The sequence below is a fragment of the Equus caballus genome, chromosome 23, assembly GCF_041296265.1.
Source record: "Equus caballus isolate H_3958 breed thoroughbred chromosome 23, TB-T2T, whole genome shotgun sequence".
Classification (NCBI taxonomy): domain Eukaryota; kingdom Metazoa; phylum Chordata; class Mammalia; order Perissodactyla; family Equidae; genus Equus; species Equus caballus.
The window spans coordinates 14680359-14692540 of record NC_091706.1 but is presented as its reverse complement, the minus strand read 5'-3'; the positions used below and the strand labels follow the sequence as shown (position 1 = coordinate 14692540).

At 49.9% G+C, this 12182-nt stretch overlaps 1 protein-coding gene and 1 long non-coding RNA gene across 3 annotated transcripts in view; one reads left to right on the top strand and one right to left on the bottom strand.

Moving 5' to 3' along the window:
- Positions 1–12182, top strand: part of DAPK1 (death associated protein kinase 1) — a 172123-nt gene that overhangs the window by 87000 nt on the left and 72941 nt on the right. For both annotated transcript variants that reach the window (XM_023627106.2, XM_003363984.5), the window contains exon 3: positions 1596–1817. In XM_023627106.2, the coding sequence (XP_023482874.1) occupies positions 1596–1817 (222 nt within the window). The remainder of the gene's footprint in view (positions 1–1595; positions 1818–12182) is intronic.
- On the bottom strand, positions 627–2374 carry LOC138920466 (uncharacterized). The gene is made up of 3 exons (XR_011431645.1): positions 2206–2374; positions 1583–1778; positions 627–1230 (listed from the first exon to the last, which is right to left on the bottom strand). It is a non-coding gene; the product is annotated as an uncharacterized lncRNA (long non-coding RNA).

Below are 12182 nucleotides of genomic sequence, written 5' to 3'. Positions count from 1 at the left end.
TTCCTGCTTTTATCTCCCCAGATCCCCCCAGTACGTAGTTATGTATCTTAGTTGCAGGTCCTTCTAGTTGTGTCATGTAGGACACCGCCTCAACATGGCCTGATGAGCGGTGCCATGTCCGTGCCCAGGATCCGAACCAGCGAAACCCTGGGCCGCTGCAGCGGAGCGCGCAGACTTAACCACTCGGCCACGGGGCCGGCCCCATAAAGTATCCATTCTGTAACATCGAAATATTACCCTTAATTTGATTTTCTCTTCCCCTGTTGTCTTCACGTGTGGAGAATATAGCTAGCTAAAAATAACTGATGATTCTCCACACGCAGTTGTGCAGCAGGTGACGAGAAAGGTGCAGCTCCTGTACTGGGTGCGTCCACCCCGCCTTGGGCGCTAGGGAAGAAGTGAGGGTGCCCGTGCCCATACAGGAAGGGTCTTTCCTTGTGTTTCACTTACTTTCAGGGTAGCCTGCTTCCCTCGCAAGATCTCACCTTCTTACATATTCACATTATTTTGTGTTAAGTTCTGCTATTATATTCTTTCATGTATGGGTAGGAAGATCTGGTTACGTGCTGTGGCATAAGGGATCCTTTCCTCTGCAAAAAATAGAAAACCCAAATCAAACGGGCTTTAGTAATAAAGGGAGTTTATTGGCTTATGTTGCTGAAAATCCAAAGGCAGATGGCTTCAGACTAGGGTTGATCCAGACCTAGTTTCTTTCCTTCTACCAGCTCTGCCCCTACAATGGTTGGTTTTAAACCAAGAGTGGGTCCCCTTGTGTAGATGGCTGGCAGCAGCTTTTGCTGTCATGTAGTTCAGTGTTCACATCCAGAAGAGAAAAGAGTCGCAGAAAAAGTCTTTGTCTCTGCATTTTCCAGAAAGTCTTACTTAGGTCCTGTGTCTCTCAGCAGAGCCAGGAAACTGTAGTGCACTGGTTGGCCTAGCTTAGGTCACGTGATCCATATTTCTAGGTGAGGGTAGAGTCAGCTTCCCAGAACCACAGGATCCCTAGATATATTGTTGGGACAGGAAGAGAAGGGAGGTGATACTGGAGAAGTCCTGATACCAACAAATGCCTAGTACATATGGCTTCTCGGTCCCTGCAGAGTCACCAAAGGATGTAGTGTTTTTGTTCTCACTGTTTCAGTTGATCAATATTGGTGCTAGAAATATGTCATCAAAGGCAAGGCCCTGTATATTTTTCTACCCGTTCTCTGGTCTCCATCCTTTGCTTTCCTAGACAGACAAACAAAGAGCTTGTCAGAAGTGAGGTGGGATCGGAGCTCCTTCCTCCTTCAGTCCCGAATCTGACATGGGAGGGAAGGAGGAGAGCACAGAAGTGGAGGCATTAATACCTAGTCAGTAAAATTCAAGAAAATAATTTGTATTCCTTGCAACATTATCCATAAAGAAACAGCCTTAATGAAACTGAAATACATAAATTAAGAACTATTCCTCTTTAAGTTTGTGAATTGCCCACAATTTGGACCTTTCACAATGCCCTGGTGCTCCCGTGCCGCATCCTTGCACAGATCCTATCTTTCAGGAAAGATGAAGTCCACATAAATGACCCGTGACCTTCCCGCACCTTCTCTCCTCAGCGGGCAGTTTGCAGTCGTGAAGAAATGCCGTGAGAAGAGCACCGGGCTACAGTACGCCGCCAAGTTCATCAAGAAGAGGAGGACCAGGTCCAGCCGGCGCGGCGTGAGCCGCGAGGACATCGAGCGCGAGGTCGGCATCCTGAAGGAGATCCGGCACCCCAACGTCATCACCCTGCACGAGGTCTACGAGAGCAAGACCGACGTCGTCCTCATCCTGGAGCTGTGAGTGCCGCCCCTTCCCCGCCCCTTCCCCGCCCCCGGGGTCTGCCTCCGCCGCTCTAGTCTGAGAACAGCTTCACTTAACGCGGTCCCCCCTCGTTTGCAGGAGGGTGCCCCCGCGTTTGCAGGAGGCTCCTGCGTCCTGGAGGTGCTCTTTGTTTGTCTTGAGCCCCGTCCCTTCTCTGAGTTTTATTATGCTCCTCTCACACTGTCCCTCTGCCTTCCCTCTGCTTTCTCCATCTCTCCCGCTTCTCTCCCCGTCTCCCCTCCCCTCTCCTCTCCTCCTGCTCTGTCTTACACACACCCCCGTTTCCAGCTGTTGGAACTGTCAACGCTAGTTATGTGAAAGGGGAAAGTGAAGGGAATGGCTCGGAGGTGCTCCCGGACTTGCCTTGAAAGCCCTGGCTGTGTCCTTGGGCACCCTGCCCATCGGAGGTCGCCTGGGAAAGCAATGGTGGTGCGTTGCTGCAGCTCCAGGGCTCCTGCTCCGGAGAGCCCGGCGGCCAGGACTGCAGCTGGGTGTGTCTGGGCTCTTTGCACGGAGGAGACATTGGTGCCCTAAACAACAAGGCAAACCAGTCAGTCCTGGGCGGGTCTCAGTGCTGACAGACCCAGCCCAGCTCCCGGAGCCTCTGACATTCACACTGGCCCTTCTGCCGGCCCAGCAGCCCGCCTCGTTTCCCGATCTCAGGGTTAAGGGGGGTTTTTGAGACGAGAAGAGAGGAAGTGGAGGGAGGTCTGCGGAGGGCCGGCCGCCCTGGGGCACTGCACTGCCGGCGTTCCCGCCTTGCCAGGGGGGCCTGGGGGCCACAGGTGCTTGTCTGCCACTGAGATTTGGGCACATTCCTTTAGGGGCCTGAGCTGTGACCTCCTTCACTACAAATTGGGGTTAACAGCACCTACCTCAAGAGGGTCTTGAGGAGATAAGTGACATGAGAAATTAAAAACAACTCGCCCCGCATCTGGCTCCTGGACGTGTTTCCTGCCTGCCTTCCTTTAGACTCGGACGTTCTCAGCCTCTGCGCTGGGGACATTGGGGGCTGGATCGTTCTTTGTTCAGAGGTGTCCTGTATGCTGTAGGATGTTTAGCAGCATCTCTGGCTTCTACCGCCAGATTACTCTAGCACCCTGCCCCCTGGCTGTGACAACCAAAACTGTTTCCACACCTTGCCACATGTTCCCTGGGGGCACGGCCCCCCTGCCCCCCCTTTAAAGGAAGAGCAGGACTTTGAGGGGCCTGCTGGAGTGCAGAGAGGAACCAAGATATGGTCCTCGCTGTGGCTGCGTGTGGCGACTCGGGAACCAGACAGACCGAGATCAGAATCCAGGGCAAATCCTTTACCGTCTCTAAGCCTAAATTTCCTTCCTTGCGGCTGTTAGAAGAGACCGTGAATCCAAAGTTCCTGGGAAAGAAATGTTGCAAATCACAGCTGTTTTGCCTGTTCGGAGAATTACCAGGTTGTGCCCAGTGACTCAAGAATGTCGCTTCTCCCCTTTCTCTCTCAAACTGTATGAATGAGGCCTGTGAGTACTGTCTTCTCGCTCCCACCTGCATGTCTACATTCCACATTCAGCTTCTCTTGACTGACCCCCTTCCACAGATATTTCCCACCCGTTCTGTACATAAAATGGGCGACATATGATTATTTTTTTACCGTTTGATTTTTAAACTTTTTAAATTACCATACAATAAATTTGACATTGGAGGGGGGTTGTATAATTCTGTGAAAGTTAACCGTGTAGATTTGTGTAACCGCCACCGAAATCAGGGTTCAGAACAGTCTCATTACCCCGAAAACTCGTGGGTACTATCCTTTCACAGTCACCCCATCCTCCACCCCTAGCCCCCGGCAACCACTGAGCTCTTGTCCATCGCTGTAGTTTTGTCTTTTTGAAATTCCGTATAAGTAGAATTACATAGTCTTCACTGTTCTGAGGCTGGCTGCTTTCCCTGAGCGTAGCGCTTTTGAGAGTCGTGCGTGAGCCTGTGCTCCTGCTCATTGCTGAGTGCTCCCACTGCACGGATGGTTGTTGGTGCACTTGCCCTTGAAGGACGGTGGGTTGTTTCTAGAGTTTGGTGAGCATGCGTGATGCTGCTGTAAACGTTCACACACAGGCTTGTGTGTGAGCGTAAGTGTTTGTTTCTTTGGGGTAAGTACCTGTGAGTGGGATTGCTAAGCTGTGTGGTCAGTGTATGTCGCACTTGATAAGAAACTGCCACGCTGTTTTCCACAGTGGCTGAGCCATGTAACAGTCCTTCCGTCGAGGGGCGAGAGTCCCAGTGGCTCCACCAGCGCCTGGCGTTGTCAGTATTTGTTTTTGATTGCAGGCATTCTAGGAGGTGCACAGTGACACGCAGTTTACCTAGGCCATCGCGTGGTGACCCTGAATGACAGTTGAGCGAGCTCAGCAAGAGCGTCAGACCTGTGTTTCTCTTCCCTGCGTATTTGCTCTTCACAGGTTCTAGCTTCTCCTGTGGGCTGATTGTCCTTGCCTTTTCAACCACCAGGCATGTGGGGGTGGTGATGGTTACTTTCGTACGTCAGTTGCCTAGGCCATGGGGTGCTAAAACATCTCCAACATTTCCTTAGTTGTGTCTGTGAGTGTTTCTGGATGAGATTAACAGTAGCCTGAATAAAGCAGATTGGCTTCCCGAGGTGGGTGGGCCTCATCCAATCAGTTGAGGGCCCACATAGAACAAAAAGACTGACCTTACCCTGAATAAGAGGGAATTCCTCCTCCCTGATGGCCTTTGAGCTGGTACATTGGTTTTTCCTGCCTTTGACTGGAACTGAAACATCAGCTCTCCTGGGGTCCGGCTGACTCACCCTGCAGCTCTTGGATTGTCAGCCTCCATGATCATGTGAGCCAGTTCCGTATAATAAATCCCTTTCTCTCTCTATGTGTGTATGTCCATCCTATTGGTTCCATTTTTTGGAGAACCCTGGCTAATGTGGTAGTATGAGTACCAAGGAAGGAAAGGGCACCTTTGTTTCCACATCACAAGCCTGCTCCCTTTTATATATAGTTATTTTGCTGTGGAGAGCTGTTATAATTTTTGAGAGACTATTCAAAATATTCGGTCTGCCCGGGAGAAACAGTCATCTTTGCCTTTGCGAAAATTATCGTTGTTCTAAGTTCCAGTAGCTTTAAAGGCAGATTTAGTCATTGGTGGCATATTCCATCTCTTCTTTCCTTTCTTAGGACTGCTGCAGTACAGTGGCAGTTAAGGAGAGAATGAAATTTAAGAATTTGTCAGAAAATAGCCCTGTGACGTAATGGGGCCACCTGTCTGGACCCTCTGGGTTGGCCTCTCTGAGTGGCTGTACTGTCGCTGTATTCTTTGGGGTGAACGCTGGGGCGAGTCCAGCTCCCTTCAGGCTTGTGCCCTTGTCGGAACCGTGTGCCTGTCCCCACTCGTGTGTGAGTTCTCGCCTCCAAACTCCAGGCCCACTCTCACTGCAGAGGTAAAGGGGCCCCAACACCGCTCTGCTCCCGACTTCACCAGCCGCCCGTGTGACCGGCGCGAGGCACAGAAATGGGATCTTTTCTGTCCTTTGTACAGAAATGGTTTGGTGTCTGTGTTAAAGGCACAGTTGTCAAATCCTGGTCTGGATCTGCTCTTTAAAAATTTTGTATGTCCTGGAAGTAGCTTTCGAGAGGGACTTTCCCCACTTGCTTCACTGGAAGGTCGCCTCTTCACAGCCGCTCTGCTGTTGGGCTCAGCGGAGCATGGACATGGAGGGGGCAGTGTGATGCGCAGAAGCACGCTGCGTGTCCCCCACCCTGCGTGGCTCCCTGAAGAAAGCGTGCCGGTGCAAACGCCCCTCTCCCCGAGTTCTGCTTGCCCACGCATCATCGCACAGCCAGGCCACTACAAAACTTTGGTCTCCGCTGCTTGAGTCATTTCATAACTTGCCCTGTTACTTAATGAAAAGTGAAGCTAAACTCTCAGAACTTAAAGTCGGTGCTAATCAGAGACACTGGCTTCTAGAACTCCGATCCTAACTTGCTGATCAGAAATAGCTAAGTATTTCAGGCTGTGGAGAGTGATGCATTTTTCGGTCTAGCTTCCCTCTGTGCAGCCGTGGTTCAAATCCAAATGCCATTAGGGGCCAGATAGGCAGTGTAAATGAGTGAGGTTGTTCTGCGTGAAGCCCCAGTTCAGAGAGACGTCTGGGAATGGTGAGGACTGCAGCTTAACTGGAACCCTCATGCCCTACCTCAGAGAGGCAGCCATCCGTTGGTTGACTGTTGCCATGTGAGATTTTGGACCCAATGTTGGCAGATCTTACAGTTTTTTCAAGTCTGTAATCTAGGTTTTTAATGTTGGCAATTAGTTCATAGTACTCATGAGCAGACAAAATAAAACCTACCTGAAGACCATGTGTGGGCTGCCCAGGCCTCCAGATTCTAGCCTGCTTTATGTGGCAGGAAGTACTAGTTGATCGCTGCTGTGGAGGAAGAAAGGTGTGGTACTGCAGTCAGACAGCCCAGAGGGCTAGCACTTCTGTTGGAAGGGCAGGATACACGCTTAGCATTACAAAATGATTTTTTTTTTAATGCACAGTATGGTTTAAAACGGTGGTTCTCAGACTTGAACATGCATCAGAACCTCCTGGAAGGCTTCTTAATTATTTGGATGCATTTCCAGAGTTTCTGATTCAGTGGGTTTAGGGTAGGGCCCAAGGTTTTGCATTTTAAACAAATTCCCAGGTGATGCTGATGCTGCTGGTGTGGGGTTCATCTTTTAAGAAGCTGTTATAGGGGCCAGCCACATGGCATAGTGGTTAAGTTCTGTGTGCTCTGCTTCAGTGGCCTGGATTCATGGCTTTGGATCTGGAGTGTGGACCCAGACCACTTGTCAGCCATGCTGTGGCGGTGACCCACATATAAAATAGAGGAAGACTGGCACAGATGTTCGTTCAGGGCTAGTCTTCTTCAGCAAAAAAACCAAAAAGAAGAAGAAGCTGTTAAAGATTGAATTGTGTCACCCAAAAAAGATATATTGAAATCCTAACCCCCTTTACCTCACAATGTGACCTTATTTGGAAATAGGGTCATTTCAGATGTGATTAGTTAAGATGAGGTCATACAGGAGCAGGGTGGGCTCCTGATCCCATATGATAGGTGTCCTGAGAAGAAGATGCCATGTGAGGACTGAGACACAGGTAGGGTGCTAGGTCAAGTTGGAAGGTTGGAATGATGCACCCACAAGCTACGAGGAGAGAGGCCTGGAACAGATTCTCCCTCCACCAGGACTGCCAACCCACACCTTGATTTTGGACTTGCTGCCTCCAGAACTGTGAGACTCCATTTCTGTTGTTTAAGCCCCACAGTGTGTGGTCCTTTGCTACTGCAGCCCCAGCAGACAAGCCAGAAACACTAGTTGAATAGAAATGATAATTCCTAGACGGGGGGCCCACTCACGTGTTAACCTAAAGTTCTGTAAGCTGGTTAAAAGCAAAGGAGAACACCTGATCATGGCGGTTCCATCAGGCAACTGAGAACCGATGCGAGGCGTAAACCTCCCTCCCCACGGAGGGCCTGGCAGAGAGAGGGCTGGCCGTGCTGGGTCACCCGTCACCACCTGCCTCAGAGTAGCCGCCTTATAGCTTTGGCTCACCTGTGTGAATGGTTACCTGTCAGATCTGTAGAGTGGCACTCTGGGAATTGCAGTGTGAGTGTTGGCGTGGCGGATTGTTCCAGAGATCAAGCCAGTGTGGGCTCTCCAACCCTCAGGTTTTCCCCTTATTTGCTCTGCTTGGAATTTAAAGCAGCTCTTTAAATCCGAGTAACCCTTTTTTAGCTGGCACTCGCAGGCGTGCTCCCTCTCTCTCTCTCTCTCTCGTGACAGGAAATTCAGTTTAATTAGTGCATATGCTGTGGTTGTAGCCAAGTGCAGGACGTGGAATGAATAATGCATTCTATTATTTTTTTTAATTTAAAAAGGTAACATTAATTTTTTTATTGTGGGAGAAAGCATAAAGCTGCCCACCGTAGCCGTGTTTACGTGGACAGTACAGTAGTGTTAGCATAGCACCTTGTGCAGGAGACCTCCAGAGCTTCTCATCTTGCAAAACTGACACTCTGTACCTGTGAAACCACTCCGCTTTTTAGTTCTCTTTTTGATTTTGGCTAAGTTAATCATTTCTGGAATTCAGTTTGTCCATTGCTAACAACTGCTGAGTTGCCTTCAAACGTTTGTGCAATATTCGGTCACTCTATGCAGGATCGTTAAGTTGGCTCACTCTCTTTCCTAGCTAAAGCAAGATGCAAACCAATAAGAATATGAATGAGTTCTTTTCATTGTATATCAACGCAGCAGATGTAGTGGATGAATTCGTGCTGCGCTGTCAGCAAATCTAGAGTTGTATGAGCCTTTCAAGAAGCGAATGCGTGATTTTCAGCGCTGATTTCAAGCTGGAAAGGGGCAGAGTTGCGTTAGACTGAGTGCAGTTGTGCGGACGTAAGCAATGCTGGCTAATGAGGTGGCCCTGATGCCGGGGCTTTCCCTCCCGACGTGTCCTCTGCTCCTCTCCCGCTCCTCACAAGACGCAAAGCACACTCCGATTTCTTAAATGCTTGCTTCTGCTGCTACATTTGTTCTCTCCTCTCTGAGCTCCAGCCAACTCTTTTGACTTTTTGCACTTTTGTTTTTATTCACAAAGGTAATTTCAAGAACTGTTCTGGGTTGCACTTTTGGCGTCTGGCCCCTCAGATATCTGCTATTAGGCAAGAAAGAGAACTGAAGTGCTTTTGGCAACAGTCTCAACCTTTCACAACAGAATTAAATCCTGTAAAATAGGTTATTTTCCATTCAGGCATTCTCGGAGAAATAAAACCCTGTGCGTATGTCTTCTCCCACTCTCTGACTTCTTGCCAGTTCACTTGAACAGTGTTTCCTTAGTGTTTATTAAATGGGCATTTTTACTTACTCAAGTGGATTACTTGATTTCTGGATGGTCTTAGAAAAATTGGGACAATGGAGATCATAAAAACCAATGACGTGGTATCTGAGCTCATAGATCTATCATGATGTTTATCATATATTCGTAATTTTAGTATCTGGCTTGATGTTTTCTGTGCTGTATATACGTTATATAGGACAGAAGGTATTGGAATCTTTGCTTTTCTCCAAGAAAGACCTATCCAGTCTCACGCCGCACAACAACATTTAGGTCAGTGGTGGCCCATGTATACAACAGTGGCCCCGTAAGATTAGTACCATACAGCCTAGGTATAGGCTGGACCGTCTAGGTCTATGATGTTCACACGATGAAACTGCTTAATGACGCATTTCTCAGAACATACCCCGTTATTAAGGGACCCGTGATTGTGATTGTTAAGGTTCAGTAAACTGGGGCCAGCCAGCCCTGGGGACTTCCCTAGCTCCCGTCACGGGCTGTTCTTAGACCCCTTCCCAGGGACCACAGACTCGACTTCATGACACTCCGGAATAGTCTAAATCCCTGGGAACTGTGCACACTTCCTCTTGGAAACTCAGAGCCATGTCGCAAATCTTCTTCTTCTTCCTGTCTCGGCCAACCGCTCTCCCAGCCACCGTCTCGAGAACACACGACAGAAGGGAACTCTGTGGAATTGCGGCTTCAGCCGCCCCTTTCGACGCTGCGGCTCCTCCTCTTGCTGTCCCCTCTTCCTGCTGCTCCCATTTCTTCTCCGCATGGGGAGGCCGTCTGGTCACAGGCTCCCTGCACCATGCGGCCACTTCTCTGTCCTCAGAACCCAGGTCCCTCCCAGGCCAAGGGCTGCCAGTTGGGTGGTCCAGGCTCAGCCCAAACCTTCCACCTGGCTTTCCTAAGTGCTGGTCATCTGGCACCCATGTCCAGGTGCGCCGTGCCCAGACATCTGGGAGAGTGCTTGGGGTCAGCTTTGGAGAGAGGAAGCAGAGGGACTGGCCCGACTGGCGCTCCAGAGGAGAGAGCGCCCAGAGCACAGGCCATGGGGGATTCCCTTATTAGGCTAGTGTCCGAGGATGGTCAGTAACCATCTCTCCAGACCATGCTGGAGCCCCTAGGAGCCTCCCTTCTGCCTCATGTCATCGCAAACGTTGTTTAAAAAGCAAGCAGAAATACTTCTAAAATAACCAGTATTGCTTTTTTATCTTAATTTGTATCTCCAAGTACCTGAATATTACCTCATCTTCTTGTTCTTAATAAGGTCGTATTTACTGTGATGCACATGAGGAACCTGTGAGCTGGGTAGGACCGCAGTCAGCATCTGCCTGCTCCGTCCCAATATGTTGGTTTCATTTCCGGCCTCTGAATGCACGTGGTTGCCAGGCGTGGCTGCAGGGTGGCGCAAATGCTGCGGTGTTGACGGAGTTAGCTGTGAGTGAGGTGTGGCTAGAGGACTGGCCTTCCCTAGATGGCAGAAGTGTCAGGAACTTTTTTCTTCCAATATTTTGATGGGAAAACTCAGGTAGAATTGGTTGTTTCAGAAACATAGGGAAGAATGGTCGCTTCTTTTAAGGTACTTCCAGTTTGGTGTGAATCTTTGCAAGCCTCCATGAGTCCATAGGTGAAGGACAAGAGAGGCTTTCCGTGGAGAAGAAAGGGAAGCTGCACTCCCTCTGATCTTTGGGCCAGCCACTGTGGTTCCCTGCCTTACATTATCTCATTTAAACCTGGTGCGCCCCCAGGAGGGTGGTGTTGTCACCACCCTGCACATTCGGAAGGCTGTGCCCCTTCTATCCGGATATAGGTGGTGGGGATTCTAATTCTCAGACAGTAGCTTCTTGGGGATGGAACTTTTTTGTTTGAGTCCTAAAATTCTGCCAAGCCCCCGTTGGACTTAGCCTAGAAGGCCCACTGTCCATCTTCTCTAAGCCGTCCTCTCTGGGGGCTGGGGGAGGGGGAGTGAAATGAAAAGACCACTTTGGAGCAGGAGGACGTTGCAAGGCTGCCCTACTTTCCCTCCCATGCAGGGCTGCCGGTCACCTTTGACCATCCTCCTGGGAAGAGATTCTCTCGCGTCGGTCCTTCTGGAGCCACGTTGTCCTCCTCAGTTTCAAAGCAGTGACTGAACGACTTTTGAAAGCCAGCCTGGACTTTGCAGACCTTTCCGTCTCTTTCTCCAGCGCTGCTCCTCTGGCAGCCGTGTTGTTCTTGCCCCTTGTTGGTTGGCCTTTTCATGGTGCTGGGAGAGGGCAGAAAGTGTCCTAGGAGGTGGGATGGCTTTGTGAGTGCTCTGGTGTTACGGCTGCATGTGCATATTTGCCTCCTCAGTATGTTTCTCTGAGGGCAAGACCGTGTCCTGCTTTGGCCCATGGCGCTTAAGACTGGCTCGGCCCAATAAAAGTGCAGAAAGTCCAATGGAGCAAGAAGAACAAAGTGATGTGATGGAAGGGTCATGTGTGCTCAAGAGCCAGTTGACCTCTGACGGAGACACTTTTCTTTGTGAGACGCTGATCTACCTGCTTGGGCTTCAGGAAATGTCATCTTGACCAGGTTTCCTAGAGAATAAGGAATAAACTCTGAACATTAGAGTTTGAGTCAGTCTGGGTTTTACCAGGAAACAGATGGTGCACACAAACAGGGAAGTTTGAAGAGCATTTAATAAAGAGGCTGTTAACAGGGGTGTGTCCAAGGGATAAAGAATTACATGATGGGGATGCACCCTAGGAGTGGTGATGGCTGTGAGCTCTCACCACCCTTAGACCTGAAGAGGAGAAGGGCAGTGGCTTGGGGAACCTCGAAAGGATAACCTCATGGAGAGGACCACCTGACCTGAGCTAAGCCCCCAGTAGAGGGACTGGGCCAACCCATGGCAGCCTGGCAGGGGGAAGTGAGGTTGACCTCGCTCTCCTTCCCTGTGCTGCTGCTGTGCCCAGACCAGACCAGAAGACAACTGACCCAGAGCCTTTCGTTCAGTCTCTGTGAGCAGCCTGCCTGCACCCAGAACTGAATGGAGAAGGGTGGGGCACAGACTTGGAGCCAGAGATAGAAAGTAATCTTGCTCTGGGTTTAAAGGGTTTCTCTTGGTTCTGTAGTACTTTGGACACTAAGTAGTTAGAATCCAAACTTTCTGGCGCCCCCTGATGAAATCTACTGAAGAATACAATTTGTCACAGGATGGTTGGGATCCATTTGATCTCATGCCCTCTTTTCTCAAAGGCTGTGTGCCCATTACAGATTCTTAAAAAGGAAGTACATTTTTTTGAAGCCTGACCCCCCTGTGTTTTCCCTATTTTTCACTTTATTAAAAGCTTTATTGGAATGAGGAGGTGGAGACACGGAGGGCCAGGGTAGAAGTCTTGCCTCTATGGCTTTCCGTTGCCAGGGCAGCTCTTCCAGCAGGAGAGCTGTGTTCATCCTGCCTCTCCCACCCCTCGCGTGCTGCATCCCT